The 17,055-nt window shown below is 47.3% G+C and overlaps 5 protein-coding genes across 7 annotated transcripts; 4 read left to right on the forward strand and 1 right to left on the reverse strand.

Moving 5' to 3' along the window:
• Positions 1-329: 329 nt before the first annotated feature.
• DFL_006063 (uncharacterized protein) lies at positions 330-5,982 on the forward strand (the record flags this gene model as incomplete). The annotated part of the gene is made up of 11 exons (XM_067635416.1): positions 330-407; positions 492-558; positions 621-745; positions 814-862; positions 926-1,081; positions 1,144-1,194; positions 1,246-1,334; positions 1,384-3,870; positions 3,924-5,569; positions 5,611-5,641; positions 5,707-5,982. 11 exons carry the CDS (start codon positions 330-332, stop codon positions 5,980-5,982), a joined length of 5,055 nt encoding a protein of 1,684 aa, XP_067489848.1.
• Positions 5,983-6,148: 166 nt separating this feature from the next.
• On the reverse strand, positions 6,149-8,170 carry DFL_006064 (uncharacterized protein; the record flags this gene model as incomplete). Its single annotated transcript, XM_067635417.1, has 6 exons — positions 6,149-6,187; positions 6,254-6,411; positions 6,473-6,678; positions 6,743-7,689; positions 7,790-8,052; positions 8,119-8,170. 6 exons carry the CDS (start codon positions 8,168-8,170, stop codon positions 6,149-6,151), a joined length of 1,665 nt encoding a protein of 554 aa, XP_067489849.1.
• Positions 8,171-8,582: 412 nt separating this feature from the next.
• On the forward strand, positions 8,583-10,058 carry DFL_006065 (mitochondrial 54S ribosomal protein uL2m; the record flags this gene model as incomplete). Its single annotated transcript, XM_067635418.1, has 3 exons — positions 8,583-9,576; positions 9,770-9,843; positions 9,963-10,058. 3 exons carry the CDS (start codon positions 8,583-8,585, stop codon positions 10,056-10,058), a joined length of 1,164 nt encoding a protein of 387 aa, XP_067489850.1.
• Positions 10,059-11,886: 1,828 nt separating this feature from the next.
• Positions 11,887-14,738, forward strand: DFL_006066 (uncharacterized protein; the record flags this gene model as incomplete). Of its 2 annotated transcripts, none has more annotated exons than XM_067635420.1 (5): positions 11,887-12,083; positions 12,164-12,234; positions 12,330-13,720; positions 13,782-14,072; positions 14,142-14,738. In XM_067635420.1, the coding sequence occupies 5 exons, from the start codon at positions 11,887-11,889 to the stop codon at positions 14,736-14,738; spliced, it is 2,547 nt and encodes an 848-aa protein (XP_067489852.1). The 2 variants fall into 2 exon arrangements, with proteins under 2 accessions (XP_067489852.1, XP_067489851.1); XM_067635419.1 differs by having other exon boundaries at positions 13,782-14,027.
• An 821-nt stretch (positions 14,739-15,559) lies between these two features.
• DFL_006067 (uncharacterized protein) lies at positions 15,560-16,629 on the forward strand (the record flags this gene model as incomplete). Of its 2 annotated transcripts, none has more annotated exons than XM_067635422.1 (2): positions 15,560-16,085; positions 16,388-16,629. In XM_067635422.1, the coding sequence occupies 2 exons, from the start codon at positions 15,560-15,562 to the stop codon at positions 16,627-16,629; spliced, it is 768 nt and encodes a 255-aa protein (XP_067489854.1). The 2 variants fall into 2 exon arrangements, with proteins under 2 accessions (XP_067489854.1, XP_067489853.1); XM_067635421.1 differs by having other exon boundaries at positions 15,560-15,980.
• Between the last annotated feature and the right edge of the window lie 426 nt (positions 16,630-17,055).

The following is a 17,055-nucleotide window of genomic DNA, read 5'->3' on the forward strand; positions in this document are numbered from 1 at the left end:
TGGAGGTCAGCCAGCCTCTTAACCAGTGGTGGCCAGTGGGGAAGATAAGGCGGCTTAAAAGCCTAAATTGGGGCCACCATTTCACTGCTTCCACTGCTCTGTACTGGTTGGCCATACTATCTGATGACGCGCAGCTCTGTAATTTAATTTCCCATTTGACATTACACCGCACTGCACTACGTACGCTTCTCATCGGGTATCGAGATATCGCATAAAACCTCATGCCGGACCATCGGATCCAGTCGGAATAGCGATTCCTAGTATCGTCAAAGTTACACATTTAAAATAGCGGTAGTGGTGGCATCCGAATCCCATCTGCGCCCATCATCATGACAGCCCAGATCCTCGCCCATGAGCTCACCTCACTGCTGGCAGAGGCAAGGAAGCGCGGCGGCGATCTAAGATCCGTATGTTTCCCACGGGCTGCTTCTTCCCCCTCTTCATCTTCTTCTTCATATCCAAATCAATTCTAATATTATACGACAATACAGGCGACCGAGAAGTCACTGGCGGAGCTCAAGATCCTATCGTCAAGTCCAGAGACCGAAGTCGCACGAGGTACAAATCGAGTCAAACCTCAACTACATATATAGGACTCCCCTCACTCAGAATCTATATAGAACTCTCGCGAAAGCCATCGTTCCCGTCGCCGTTCATACTAGCATGTGCTTCCAAACACCCCCGGCTGACTGCTATGGGAATAAGCTGTCTACAGCGCCTAATCGTAGCAAAAGCCCTCGCTCAGGTACTCCCAAGAACCAATTGACTTTCCGTATTACATACCAAATACGGTTTTACTAAGTGCCGCTATAGTCAAGATTAAGAGAAGTCCTAGATGCATTCAGAGACGCCGTATCCCTTGGTCCGTCCTCTGCAGCCTGCGACTTTGCGTCCCTCGCCTCGGCATACTGATACTCATGGATAGGCCCTGATATCCAGCTTAAGATTTTACAAGCCCTTCCGTCGTTATTGCAGAATTATGCTTTCAACATTAAAGGGAAATATCTCGAGGATACGTTGACGGTATGTTCCAGTTTACAAGGAACCAAGGTCGCCGTTGTGAATAGCACGGCTGCTGCTAGTGAGTAGGATTCGGAACACACCCACATACACATTGAAAGAGTCATATTGATGTGGTGGCAGCTTTACAGCAACTTATAATATCAGTATTTGATAAAGTGGCGGCTGAAGATGGTATTAAGAAGCCCCAAACACCCGGTGGATTAAAGATACTAATTTCAAAAGATAAGGCATCTGAAATTCCAACTTCTGAGGACGTCTCGGTAGACGGCGAGACAGTATCCCTGCGCCCAGCTGCTGCGGATGCATATAGAGTATGTTGATCCCTTACGATCCGTAACTCGAGTCTAACAAAACCACTAGGTTTTCCAAGATCTATGTCTACAGACTGAAGGCCAGAAACCTCAGCATGTCCAGTTCACACAGATCCCCCAACCGTTCGGTCTAGAACTCATCGAGTCCGTCTTGGCCAATCACTTCGAGATATTCCTCTCTCACAAAGAGCAAGCGCACATTGTCCGCGCTCGAGTCGCCCCGTTCGTCATCAGATCTCTTTCCAACCGCACAAACTTCCCAATCGCCGTAAGGGTCATCCGAATATTCTATGTCCTCCTGCGACGCCATCTTTCGATATTAGAGTCGGAATGTGAAGTGGCACTGGGGCTTCTAATGTATATGCTAGATCCGGATGCAGGGCCAGGATGGAAACGGGCTCTTTGTATGGAAATCGTCAGAGGGCTTTTTGCAGAGGCATCGTTGGTGAGGAGGTTATACTCAGTGTACGACGCTCGAAAAGACAAGAAGCCCGTTTTGAAGGAGCTCACGGCGATGCTTGCTCGCTTGGCGACGGAGAAACCAAGTATTATTGGATTGGGGACGCAATCGTCGATTCCGCTGGATCAAAATGCTCTGAGGAATATGTCTAATGATCAATTAGCACTTGAAGCCGGGGGTGTCGCCGGAATCATTGGCGGTGTCTCCGGGATCAGCGATGCTGCAGTACCGGGTCTAAGCCTTCAATGGAGTTCGGTGCGGGTCCCGTGCATCGAACAACTTGACAAAACGGAGCCACCTGCCACGCCAGAATCGTATCTTTACGCCTTGGTTCTAAGTTGCATAAATAGCTTCTCAGAAGGACTGGCGAAATTCATCCTCCCGCTAGCGACGACGTCTTCGGATATCAAAGGTTCGAAGAAGCGCAGGTTTAAAGCGTCAGTACAGGCCCAAGCTGCCAACGATAGCGATGCTACGAGTGGCGGCGAGAACCAAGAAAAGAAGACACCACCAAATAGTCTATCGAGGAAGAGTTCGACAGTGAAGAGGCGATTTAAGGGGATACTCAACCCGCTGACGCTTGAGGAGCACCCACTCCAAGCTGATATCCAGACATGCGCATCGATCGTAGACACCTGTTGGCCCGCAGTTTTGGCGCTCTACTCGACATATCTGTACGCCACGCTCGATAACGATTACTACCATAGTTTGGTCAGGTCTTTGCAGAAGTTTACGCAGGTTGCAGGTGTACTGGACCTTTCAACGCCCAGGGATACTTTCCTTACGACGCTTGGGAAGGCAGCGGTACCCCCGCAGGTGCTATCTTCTCACATTGCTTACCCGGGTTTTCATGAAGCCTCTTCAGGGAGAGAGACACCGACCTCTGCTCCCTCCAATTTAACAGTACCAGGAGCTGAATCGAAACCCCTCGCATTGAACGTTCGAAATCTCGTTTGCTTGCGGGCTTTGTTAAACATTGGGACAGCTTTAGGGACCACTCTCAAAGACTCCTGGACAATAGTGCTCGAAGCCCTGCAGCAGACTGATTATATTTTACAGTCTACATACCGTGCGAACGCCAAGTCGTCATCACAATCCGTGAAGTCCATGGACTCCCAGAGATCTGCGAACGACGGCCAGGCCACATTAGCCAACGTTGGGCCTGAGATCGCAGCAGTTGAGGGAACTTCTCAAAAGTTATTCGAAAGTACGAGGGAGTTCAATAACGAAGCATTCCGCTCGTTTCTGCGTGCTCTGTGCGCCTTACTAGATCTTGATGAATTGGAAGCACCTACGCCCACCGAAGAAACCACCCAGGCTAAACGCACACGCGGAGCCATGCCCGTGTTACCGGGCCACAAGCCACCAGGATTTGGGCACCGCCGGATCAGTAGTATTGGAAGTCGGCGCAAGTCTTCATCCGCTACGGCCATCGATAACACTTTTGCGATATCCAAACTTGGGGAGTTGGTGCAAGTTAACATCGAGCGGTTGATAACAAATGACCCTGAAGATAATGGGTGGGATACAATCCAGCGTTATCTTTTGATTGCATCAACATCAAGAGGGGTTGAAGGTGCAATCAGGTTGAAGGCTTCGGAGATCCTACATGAATTTGTGATATTATCCGCAAGGACGCTGCATCCGGACTCCCCTGGTGTTATAAACATCCAAGAGCGGATTTTGAAATCGCTTTTGAAAGAACTTCGAAGTCTTGAAGATGGAAACCAAGCTGGCGCCGATACACATAGCAATACTGTCAAATCAGTCGATGCGGATATTCACAAGTCGGCGCTAGAGGCTCTAACGACAATGCTCGAACAATCCGGCGAAACCCTAAAGTCTGGTTGGGATATACTCTTCAGCATCATGAACACCGCGTTCAAGGCACCCGTTGAAGGGAAGGCATATAGGCCAGCTGGAAAGTCCATACGCTTGCTCAAGACATCTTTTGCGTCTTTGCAGCTTATATGTACGGATTTTCTGGGACTTTTGCCAATTGATTGTGTCCTGGTTCTTATCGATACGCTTTACGCATTCTGTGCGCAGGTGGATGATTTGAATATATCATTAACGGTATGAATCCCCCCCAATGACCCGTCAATCCACTAAGTTACTAACAACACCAGACAATTACATATTTCTGGAATATCTCCGACTTCCTCCAGCGCCAAAAATCCGACAACGAAAGCGAACACGATTTCCCGAATACTGACAAGGAACTCCTTGCCGCTGTTCGTTCCCAAGGCTCGAGTACCAGCATGGTCCTATGGCTCATTTTACTCCTCAGACTCGCTGAGATAACCAAAGACCCCCGCTCCGAAGTTCGAAACGGATCGATCCAGACGCTATTTCGCATCTTCGACTCCTACGGCCATATATTAGGTCCTAAAGCATGGAGCTCATGTTTGAATATCGTTGTATTCAAGATGATGTCGACCACGGAAACTCTGCTCCAAGAAGGAAGCTTGCCCGCGCCGGAGCGAAAGCAGTGGGATGAGACTGTTGTTCTTATCCTTAAGGGCACGAGTAATCTCTACTCCAACTTTTTGAACGTATTCCAATTGCTATCAACCTTTGAGACGATCTGGAGCACATATATCAAGTACCTACGCCATCTGTTAGACTGGCGGAGTTTCGAAGTCACCAAGACAGTATATAAGGAGCTTGCCAGGCTACTCGAGAAAGCCACGACATCGGAAGAAATCGCCGTGGGCTCGAAACGAGAAGCATGGGATTTGTGGGCAACCCAGGGTCGGGGTTTGGTGGAAGGGATCGAAGAAGGGAGTCAGAATAACTCACAGGAGACCCTAACGGCATTTATAAATGCGTTTAGGCCGTTATATAAACTTATGGGATCGATTACTTCGACTGCGGATATCGGACAGGCACTCGGCGTCTTTAGGGATTGTATGTTATATCCCGAGCTACCGGCTTACTTCTTCGATGTTGAAACGTTAAGTGCGCTGCAAACTTCGATACTCGACTCGATCAAGGCGATAAATACGGACTCTACGGACTGGACGTCACTGGTTTTGAAGGAATTGGCATTCCTAAGCAGGTTACCGTACAGAGCTGCTTCGAACAGCAATACGAAATCTCGAAAGCCATCGTATGTTGCCGTTTCTTGTACGATTCTCTCAACTTTAGCAAATCTATCCCTCAAACACGCCAGCGCGGGTCCGGCTATCTACGACACCGGCGCCGTCTCCGCAGTTCTCCAAGGTCTCTGCGAACCCATCCAATTGAAATACAAATTCTACCCAGGAGCGACGACAAAGAAAGAGGCGCTATGGATCCAAGCTACCAAGGTTTCACTCATGATTCTAAAGGACCTGATACCTATTCTCGATACAATGGAGCTTAACGATGATGTTAGGATCAGGATATGGGAAGATATCGTTGACATTACGTGTGCCATTGTTACTGCGGACTGTGATGACGAGGATGTGGATGTTGTGCTTAAGGATGAGGAGTTTGATATTTCGGCTTTTGAACAGGCGAGGGCTTTGGTTATCCCTAGACTGGGGAGGGGGTTTGTGCCGTTTCATGTGAAGGAACGGTACGTGAAGAGTGTGTTTAATGCGTCATTGTTGTATAAAGTTGTAGATGGGGAGTTGGATATTAATTTTAAGGATGGTGAGAGTTGTGATGGGAGGAAGGAAATGTTGTTCGGGTGTACTAGTGACTTGGTGCTGGAGAGGCGAGCGAGGGTGAGTTACAAGTGCTTGGATGAGTTGTTTGAGCTTTGTGGAGAGAGGGAGGGGGGGAGTGGGTTAGTTTGGCGGGGGTGGCGATTCCGTGGATGTTGGTTAGGGTGTCTGTTGTGCTGAGGAGGTTTGCGGCGGTGAGTTTTCATTCTTGCAAGTACCTGTTTTTGAGCAAAGCTGATTATATTTGGGGTATTTTTAGGACCAACCGCTTCGAGGGAGAACGCCGCAACCAAGATGTCAGAGGAAGGAGATTATATACATCATGGATAAGTTTACGAAGTTACGGTGCGCGAGGTTTGAAGGCGGCGGGGAGGCTCAGGTGGTTACTAGTGGGGCGGCGGCTGTGGAAAGGACGAAACGACATTTGTTGGTTATGTTCCTGTTTATTTCGCAGGCCGTCAGGGTTGCTTACGGGGATAGTCAGCTGTTGGTGCTTTTGACGAATGCGCTGGATGAGATTGGGAGGATGCATTAAGGTGGTTATAGATGATTCTTTTTAAAAAATTTTATGGAAGTTTTGTTTTCTTTGTTAAAAGGGATTTGCTTGGGTATCATGGTTTAATAAAGCTTACAAAAGAATAAGAAAATTGCTTTTTTTGGTATCTATTAACTTTTAAATGTGGTTCTGATATAGATGGCAGTTAATCTTCTGATGGAGGTGTCTTGAAGCCTTCGAAGTACTATTGGAAGTTAAGAATACGGTTAGTATACGAGTTGTCTCTTAGTAGGGAAATAGTAATGTATACCTTTCGACGGAATGGATTCAGGGCATCCGCAGTCCTCGCAAGTTTCGCCTTCGCAGAATCAAGATTTTCTTCGGTAGCATCGGGTAGAACGCCACCATCTGTTACCGGCTCGTCTTGATCGACCTCGTACCGGGTGTACGTCAGTAACCTTCGAGACCCTATATAAATATCGTTAGCGGGTGTGTTGCAAATATTTTCTGCGAAAATGAGAGAACCCACATTTGTTAAAATTCTGAACACAAGCAGACTCTAATTTGAGATTTCTATGCGCCGGGATCGAGAATTCGTTAAAATCTTCGTCGGCGGTGGGCAACCAGATACAGAGACGGCCGTTTGGTACCAAATGCGTGGATGCGAAGTTCATGATGTCGTTCAGCATTTTATCAAAGCTGTAGGGTCGTTTCGGGGGGACGAAGTCCTTCAATCTATTATCATTCAGTATCGTTGGAACTTTAATTCAAATTCCGATCAAAAGGCCTTCGGACATACGTATGCTGTGCAACCCCATCAATGATAGTCGGTACCTTCGGCCTCGACGGATCTCTACTCCCCAAAACCTTCAACCCTTCTCTAACCCCATACGGCGGATCGCAAACAATCGCATCAAAGATCTGTTCGCTCCTCCTCTTTCCGCCCTCTTCTGTGGATCCAAACCTCCCTAGCGGACTGTTCGTTAAATCGCTAACAAACATATCACCATACCTATCCATAATCTTATATTGTTCAAAGTTACTCCTAAGACTTTTCCCCTGTTTTGTGCCTCTAATCATCCTTCCATCGATATCTGATCCGAACGTTACAGCCCCAAAATGTGCGCATGCAACCGCAAAGCTACCGGTTCCGACGAATGGATCGTACGCTAATTTTCCAGGACTGACTAGTGCCATATTCGCGGTTACTAGTGATAATTCCGCATCCATTGATGTTGTTCCGATATAATTCCGTTTCTTGAGGTCGTAAGTCTCGATTATGGCTCTACTGGACTTCCCGATAAGCCGCGTGAAATAGATCTGATGAGGTTCATCCAGATGCGTAGGATTCCTCGCCGGAGCCTCAACCTTCTCATCGATATTCAACGCCGCAAGCCGTTCCAAATCAACCATAGAAGTGGCTTCATAATCCTCCATTATCACAAACAACTCATCGGGGTTCTTCATACGTATTGGGCCGTCGAATCCAACGTATGAGAACGATTCTATTAGTTGTTTCTTGTGGGATTCGGTTCTCATGCCGTTGAAGGATTCGAAGCCGAATTTGAAGGAACAGGTTTTGTAGAGATGCCAGAGGTGGGAGGTACGGGATTTGATGGAGGTGTGCAGGTCGTCGTAGGTTGTGCCTGTGCCCCAGAGTTCGTAGATGGCTTTGGAGAGGATGGAGCGGGAGATTAAGGTTTTGGCGGCTTCGTTTGATGGAAGGGCTATGCGGGCAAAGGGGGCCTTTTCAATACTCATTCATTCAAATTCCAAAGTTAGCTTCTTTACTTGTAATATTACATGATTATTTGATAAATGTATATTTGTACAGATTATAATATACCTTTTCTGAATATTGCAAAATTTCATAATCTATATTGAACAACTTTGCGAGAGATTCGAGTTCTGGCTTGCGAAATGTCTCGTGCACTTGGGCGAAGTGGATGAGGTACTCTCGCATCGACGGGGGCAGATTCGAGACCGGAGCCGGGGAGTCTCCTGTTGCTGCCATTTTGACTGATACGGAGCTTGAGCTTGAGAAATCTCGGATTGCAGTAGTATTGATATAGTCCCGTCTCGGGAGTAGCACTTCATATATTGATTTTACTATCTCAGACTCGGTTTATTAGTCATTTGAAGATTTATATAGGTGCTCTTGTGATAGTCACTTACGGAAACCTGGGCTTTGATATATCCTGGACAAAGCCCGTGAGGAATAGAACATGAAACCGGGATGGTTATCACATTCGCTCTAGAGTTCTTATTTTCTGTCTAGAAGGGGTTCGTCGACATGTAAGAACTCTGAAGTCTAGAGTTTAGAGATATCGAGATGTTGTTGTGTGTGTGGTGGTTTAAGTTTCTTTGTTGGGTCAAGGTTTTTAGCGATAACTTCACACCACATCCTTTTCGATATAAATCGTCTTCATTCACGACATCCCCGCAGACGGTCCTCCCTGGGAACCTCGACGACTACTTTAAACCCCCCTATTTAGCGCTGCATTGGGGGTTATGGCGATACGGTAGCAGAATATCCCGAGTTACTTCAATCACTACGCCAAACTAAGCCGGCGGGGCGGGGCCGGACAGACTTCTAGAAGACAACCACCCCCCACTACGAAAACCCACATACGCCCACGATGCTCGTCGGATCAACTTCAATTACACGTCTTCTAAGCCGAAGCCGTGGCCCCATCTCAAGCGCCTCTACTTCTCGAATCCTCGGTTCGACGGCAGCAGTATACCCTACTCTATCCAACAGCAGCAGGAACAGCAGAAACTATGCCACAGCCGTCGAATCCTCCCCGACCTCATCGATCCCAATCTCTAGCTTCGAAAGTCCCTTCGCAAAACCACCAGACCGGAGTGAAGAAACCATTCGCATGCGAACATATAAACCGCGAACACCCGGTGTGCGACATCTCCGAAGACCCATAAACGACCATCTCTGGAAAGGAAAACCATACCTACCGCTTACCATCCCCCGAAAAGGTCACGGCTTAGGAGGACGTAACAATTCCGGACGGGTTACAGTTCGTCATCGAGGTGGTGGTCATAAAAGAAGGATCAGAACCGTCGATTTCAGTAGATTCGCCGGAGGACCTCATACCGTCGACAGAATCGAGTACGATCCCGGTCGAAGCGCGCATATAGCGTTAATCACAAGCAAGGATTCAGGAAAGAAGAGTTACATTCTAGCAGCAGATGGATTACGTGCTGGTGATAAGGTACAAAGTTACAGAGGAGGTGTTCCAGCAGACCTTCTAGCAAGTATGGGAGGCGTCATCGATCCCGGTATGCTTGCCGCGAAAACCGCATGGAGAGGAAACTGTCTACCGTTGAGATATATCCCCATCGGTGCTGTCATTCACGCTGTTGCAACTATTCCCAACGGACCTGCGAAGTTTTGTAGAGCGGCTGGGACATACGCAACTGTGGTTGCTAAGGATGAAGTACGCGGATTTGCAATTGTTAGATTGCAGAGTGGTGAGGTTAGACGGTTTATGATTGATGCTGCCGCTACGGTGGGTGTCGTAAGCAATCCGACGTGGAGACATCGGCAGCTTGGAAAGGCTGGACGGTCGAGATGGCTAGGAATCAGGCCAACCGTCAGAGGTGTCGCTATGAACGCATGTGAGTAGTCATTCGTCGTCGTTGTCGTTTTTTAGTTTCCATATCGCATTGTATTACATAAAAAACATGCCCAAGCCGGATTTGTTTCATTTTGACTTCCGGGGCCGCGTCTACGAATCGGACCCGAAAGGGGAACGGCTGGAGCCGTTGAAAGGAACGAGAGATAGCTGACTCATCAAATCTACTACTGTAGGTGATCATCCCCACGGTGGTGGTAGAGGAAAGTCCAAGGGTAACCGTCACCCGGTGAGCCCTTGGGGTATACCGGTAAGGATTACTTAGCCCCTCCCTCGATAACGTTATTAGCGTTACAGTGTTAAAATGTTCACACGCACATTCCCGCGTATTCACGTTATTCTGAAACTGACTTTTTTTTTATTATCCAGACGAAATCAGGATACAAAACAAGGAAGGTGGGGAAGAAGAACCCGTGGGTTGTGACGGAAAGGCCGCGTGGGAAGGAGAAGAGGGAGAAGATGTAAGGATGAAGAAATGGGGTACCGTACCGTGACCGTGGCGAGTGTGCATATGGGTTCTTTGTGTATATTACGTATACCAGCGATAACTTATTTTGTATATAAACTATACCTCTTTTATATTTGGCTAATTCTCGATAATTGGTGAGAAAAAAGAATCGAATGAGCCTATAATTGAGCCTCACAGAATTTCTCTAACAAAAAGGACAGAGTATACGTAGGGAAAACGTATACGACTTACGACACTTTTGAAGGTATTTTATTAATTTTTCTCAGAGGTCCACCGGATGATATCGTAATCGGGGTACCAAAGAGGGACAAGTTTTACGAGCTCCCTTCAGCTGCAGTTGAAATCGTACCCCGCGGATGCCCGTTCCCATACACACAGTAATTTAAATTTCGTTTCTTGCAGGGCCAAGCTGTATGAGTCAGCAAAGACGAAGCATGTCGGAGGTTGTTAGACGCCGACAAGGTCTTTGATATGTGCTGCAGGAAAAGATTTCCACGCATATGCAGTATGCAGGACGCTTACAGGTGGCTTCCCATGCGCAATTCGATTAATTCCAGAAAGGTTTCCGCCGAAGAACTGCGCTGGGTTCGTCATCGTTTCGATTCACTTTGTCGATCCTTGTTCTCCGAAAAAGCTTTTGTGAAGGAGCGAGCGAAAGGGGTTTAGTGTGGAAAGGTTAAAGCTCCGCATATATCCCCGTGCGCGTGCCCGGGATGGATTCCAGTACTTTGCGGTTAGATGCTTGAGATAAGCTGATGGGGATGAGTATTCGTGAAGGTTCTTCTCGCAAAATAACTTGTACACAAGACACAAGTATTGTATAACGAGAAGTATCCTACGATACCTAGATTGAGTAGAATACAGGAACTGCAGCGTTGCATCTAGACTCGAGGCTGAGCAGATGTTATGTAAAATTGAATCAAGCTGCGCCCGGACCAGCCAAACAAGATCAAAATCGCATTTGCGACTTGCTACCTACTCGTCTAATACGGTTACGGGGGTCAGTTCCTTGAGACGAATCGCCCCGGGGGCAAGGGAAAGAGGGCCTGTTCAGGGCATGCTTGATCGAGTCAAATGATCCCCAGAAAGGTTTTCCAGTTTACCTCCTTGCCTTTGTACCTTGTACCGTAAGTATAACCAGGCCATGCGTGCATATAAGTTAAGCCCTTCTCACTGTTGCTTATTAATAATCCCAAACTGCCCCCCTCCAGCACATGAATTTGGATTTTGAATTTTGAATTCTTCTTTTCCGGCTTCCGTTGCAGATTAGAATTTCCATTTTTGAATCAATCGATCGAAACATCCTTTTTTGGTTCTTTCTTTTAATCTATCATTCCTTCTTCTTCTTCCCGTTCTTATTATTCTTCGACGTCGATTGTACAGCAACACGATAACGAACGACAAGGGAAAGGATTGTATATGATGGGATATGATATGATATGATATAGGATATGATACGATATACCGGTGGACGGCAGATGTAGAATCACTATAATTCTTCCAAGATCTCACACTTCGCACAGGCCTCCCCTGGACATCTTCAAACATTCACACACATCCAACCAACCGTTAACCAGCGTACCGGCCTGCAGCCTGCAGGCCGTCTTCCTTCTTTGTACGAGCTTGCAAGCTGACAAATTTCTTCCTCTCCCTCCAACCTAACTCGCAACTTCCTTTTTGCAAAAGAAACCCAAGCAAGCCCAAAAAAGGGTCCCTGGGAACCAAAAAGTAAAAGGGATATATCATCCCGAAAAAATACCGACATTCCACAGTTTTCTTATATAATATATACACTTCTGGACATACACCGGGCATACATTAATGATGTCAGGAGAAACCCTACCCGACGCTCCGGCGCAGAATACCAACAGCACCAGCAGCGAGGTCAGACGAGAAAGTACCAATGGAGGAGATGCCCCTCGTCAGAAGAGAATCGCTTGTGTTGTCTGCCGCAAACGAAAGCTCAAATGCGACGGTGCGAGGCCGGCTTGCGGTACTTGTTCCAGACTCGGTCATAACTGGTATTATTTTACCTATATACCCATTGTATTATTGAAGTAACATGTTGGTCTGATGTTGAATGTGCTGACGTCTTGTTGAGTTCGTACGATGAAGTACGGCGGAAGAGTGGTCCTAAACGAGGATATGTCAAGGCATTGGAAGCCCGGCTGGGTAGGTACTTGATTTCGAAAGACTCAATTACCATGGTTTGAAAAAACGTGGGTTCCCTCCTCGTGCTAACAAATATATTTGATATACACGTGCAGCCCAGGTGGAAACCCTTTTAAAGACTCAAGATGGCACTCCTCATATCCACCAGATCGAATCCATGACCTCCATTTCCCAGGATAGTATTAATTTCTCCATATCAAACGTCTCCGATTTTAAACGTGCCCTAGCGAAGCAGAAACAAGAGAGCCAGCCGAAGGCAGCGAATCCTGTCCCCCAAAGGGCTGCTTTCAACGTTGACGAGATTCAACCTTTTACAAATGTTCCGGATTATCGTGGATTTCCCGATGCTGGTTTGGACAATGTTGGTACTGGAGGGCTCGGAGTTGGAATGCAAGATCCTGGGCTTTCGTGGGAGATGGTACAGTTGGGTATCGACGAGGCGTTGCCGGAACAACATGTCATCGATGAATTGCACGATATATACTTCACCAAAGTTGCGCCTTACGGTCCTATAATCCACAAAGGTCGATATCTCGCCAGTCTGGATCTGGCACCTCAACTACGCGCGCCGATATGTTTGCGATACGCTATATGGATGATGGCAGCTTCCGTTTCCGATAAATATTCAGACCTACAGACGGTTTTCTACCGACGAGCGCGAAAATACATCGAGGAGGTCGAGATGAAGGGGCATGGTGAACATATCGTCAACGTACAGTTCGCTCAAACCTGGGGGATTCTGGCAACGTACGAGTACAGACTCATGTACTTCCCTCGGGCGTGGATGTCAGCGGGGAAGTCGGTCAGATTATGCCAGATGCTTGGATTGAATCGATTGGACGGGGTTGGTCTTGATGTTAAACAGTGTATCGCCCCACCGAAGGATTGGACGGAACTCGAGGAACGACGAAGGACGTTTTGGCTTGCATTCTGTACGGACCGATATGCATCGATCGGAACGGGGTGGCCCATGCAGATCGATGAAAGAGATGTTATGACACATCTTCCTTCGTCGGATGAAGCCTTTGCAGCTGGACGGCCGACGAAATCTTATACCTTGAAAGAAGCCCTTACGCCCCGTGGTGCTCCCAGTCTTTCTTCATATGCTGGTGTCATTATTATGGCGGCACTGATCGGTCGAAACCTTCAACATCTTCACCGTCCCGAGGAGGGAGAAGACGATTCCGATTACGAAAAAGGCGGATTCTGGAGACGGCATAGGCATATGGACAATATCCTACTCAACACTGTCATGTCACTTCCACCGAATTTCAAACTTCCAAATGGAATCATGGACCCGAATATTGTGTTCACAAATATGAATATCCACACTTGCACGATATGTCTGCATCAAGCTGCGATTTTTAAAGCCGACAAGTTCAAATTACCTCCGAGTGTTTCGAAAGAATCGAAGTATCGGTGCGTCTCTGCGGCGGCTCAGATAACGGCGATTATGAAAATGATTGGTAGTCAGGATATGACGGCGGTACGCCTGACCCTCCATATGGGTTACATTTTGACTTTTGCTGACTTGAGGGATTGTACAGATGAACCCGTTTGTTTCCTTCTGTCTTTATGTCGCGGCCAGAGTCTTCGTTCAGTACCTGAAGACTAATCCAAACGACGAAAATATCCGATCGTCGTTGGACTTCCTCGTCAGTGCCATGGGTCATTTGAAGAAACTGAACCCATTGACCGAGTCCTTCCTCGTACAATTGGATGTTGATATGATCGGATCCATAGACCCAATCTCGAAGGAGGCCGGGAATCCATACGGATACAGGACGGGAGCAGTAAGTGAATGCTTTTTTAAAACACTAGAAAAATCCTCAGACAGAGTAAGTCCTCTTTCTGGGGCGTCTTTGATAAACAAAAATTCGCAGTCACTTACGCGTTTTGACATCCAGGCTGAAACACACGCCTCTCGCGATGGGAAGTCATTCGACGGAAACACATGTACACCAAGTGGATCTTCGAACGCCAACGGCAAGAGCCCTTCTGAGTTTGAAGACCCGCCGACATCTTCGCCATTCTTGGCCTGTAATAGAACAATAATGAACATAACCATCGAAAAGGCCGCTCGAGAGAAGGAGGCCCAAAGGAAAGGACCTACCACCGTGTCTTCAACTTCGACTTCCGGATCAAATCACACATCACCATCCATGGACCTTAGCGGTTCCAACGAACACTCCAGTCATACTTCACCGTCAAATAACAGCGGATTCTCACCAATCGAGGAGATGGTCACAATTTCTTCACACGATTACTTACAACAGCAACCGCCCCAAACGACCAGCCTATCAGGGTTCGCTTTTGGCTTCGTACCCGGCGTCGTATTGGGGGACGGATCCGGGTTGACACCGAAAGAGTTCTCGAATCCGACTTTACAGCCTGATGTATTTGATATCAATTCTATGACGACGGAACAGCAGGATGCGATATTTACGGAAATGTTGGCGATGAATTCGCCATCCCAGTGGATGAATGGGTCGAATATATACTAGTGATTTCTTTCTTTCTTGCTCTTCTTATCATATTCTTTTCCGATTGGGGGATATTTGGATAACAACCAACTAAAAAAGTTTGGGCTTTTTTTTTTTTTGTTTCATTCAGTTGATGGGCTTTTCTTCTCTGGTCGTTTTATCCCCACTCGAGCTCGCGGTTGATAAAGGGTGGGATTTCTTCTTCACATACGTCTTTAATTATTTTATCGGGGATATCCTTTTGGGAGTTTACCTGGGGTTCTCAATTTGATCAATCGAATGAGGTTTTTCGAGTTCCGTTTGGATTGCATATTACATAAGGGATTTATATTAGCACTAACTCATCTCCGCTTTCGATATTTCAATGTCTACGTCATTGAACGCGGCATAATTCTGGCGGGCCCGCGGGACGCTTTTATTTTACTTTTAGATATGAATTGTATGTATTAGTAGCGCTCAATATCTCGTGCACCCCCCTTTTCGTTATACCAAGGATGAATATCTATCTCCTAGAATATTCCCTGCACTTTTATAGAATGCTGATGCACAAGCTGAAGCTGAAAGGTGATACGGGTGTGAGAGTGTGTGTGACAGCTGTTTACCTCGGCCCAATCTTGACGCGCCAGCCAGCCGGCTGTTCCAAAACAACAGCCCATCCCAGCCTCCCCTGGTTACCTGACAATACCTCGACCACCATCCATCGCCAACGACCATCTTACACAATTGCAACGCAACCACCATCACCATCACCACTCTTCCGCATCGCCATCTCCGGAATAAGGAGGCCTTCCCCCTCCCCTCGGACGACCTAAAGGAAAGGAAGCAAATAGTGGTAATACAAAATGCCGGCCTACACAACCTCCACCGCCAGGCGTTCCCGCCGTTCCCGCGCCTCCGCGCACAGCAGACACTCAATCCGCCCGTCCACCCACTCCGAAGAAGACGACTGCCCCTTCTGTCTGATCTCCCGTTCCAACCCCTCCCGCGCCCAAATAACCCCCTACACCGCCCCCTCAACCGCCTCTCCAACCCACAACCGCGAAACAACCCACATGATCCTCTCCACACCGCAAGTAATCGGATTCCTAGATATAATGCCTTTATCGCCGGGACACGTATTGTTGACGCCTCGACACCATGCGGAGAAGATTATGGATTTGACGCCAGAGGAAGGGGCGAGTTTGGGGGCTTGGCTACCGATTATCACGAGGGCGGTCAGTAGGGCTATGCAGGTTGATGATTTGAATGTGGTGCAGAATAATGGTATGGATAGTGAAACCCCTGAAGATTGTAGAGTGAATGTCGGGTGGGGGAGGAAGGTTTTCGATGAGGTTAAGGAGAAGGTGGAGGGGGTGTTTATGGGTGATGGTTAGTAATAATTCTTTTTTTCTTTTCTTTTCTTTTCTTTCTTTCTTTACATATCGTTTGCGAGAAAGAGGAGGGATTATGATGCTATATATCTATATATCTTTTGGAAAGAAAGATTAAAAAACCAAAAGCTGATGACCATCTCATCAGAATACCCCCCCCCAATGGAAAGAAGAAGAGCGAGAAGAAGAAGAAGAAGAAGAAGAAGAAGAAGAAGAAATAGGTACTTGAACGAAATAACACAAAGATCGCGACCCGCTAACGAAAACCCCTCCGTCCGGAACGATTCCCGAAACAAATAGGCGCAAGAGCAAGCCAAGTCGTCAAGCACGTCCATTACCACATCATCCCACGACCGGAATCGCACACGGCATCCAGAGCATGGACAATGTTCGGAAAGGGACAACGATCCGATTTGGACGACGATGAGGCGGCATTAATTGCCGCCAGGATTAGGCAGGAGATTGCCTGGGAGATGGAGAGGATGGGGAATAGCACTGATGCGCCTGTCTTCAGGACGACGGTTTTGGCGCCAAAGTTGTAGACGAATCGGGAATTGATGGGTGCTTTGTAAGAGTAAAGGGAGGGATTTGGGGGTCTAGATCTATAAGGTCTATTCATGCTTGGGAGGATATGATAGAAGAAGAAGAAAACGTAAAGTATAATAATGTCGTTGTTATGTTTCTGCTTGGAGTCTTTTTATAAGGTAAAAGGATACATATCTGGACTGGCTTCTGGTTTCTTTGATTCATGTATGTTAGCGTCAGCTTTGGATTTGGGTAATAAAGCGTCTTACCATGTAGCCTCCGTACCGTCCGTTCGAAGAGCTTCAACTAGCTGATTAATACCTACATATAAAGTTTACGGTTGGTATGGCCGAACTAGCCGCACCGCATCCATCACCTGTTACCTTACGATGCAAAACAATATTTAATATGTGAAGAGTTGCCTCGATTAAGTTACGCCAGCC

Source organism: Arthrobotrys flagrans (genome assembly GCF_004000055.1).
Source record: "Arthrobotrys flagrans strain CBS H-5679 chromosome Unknown unitig_9, whole genome shotgun sequence".
Lineage (NCBI taxonomy): Eukaryota > Fungi > Ascomycota > Orbiliomycetes > Orbiliales > Orbiliaceae > Arthrobotrys > Arthrobotrys flagrans.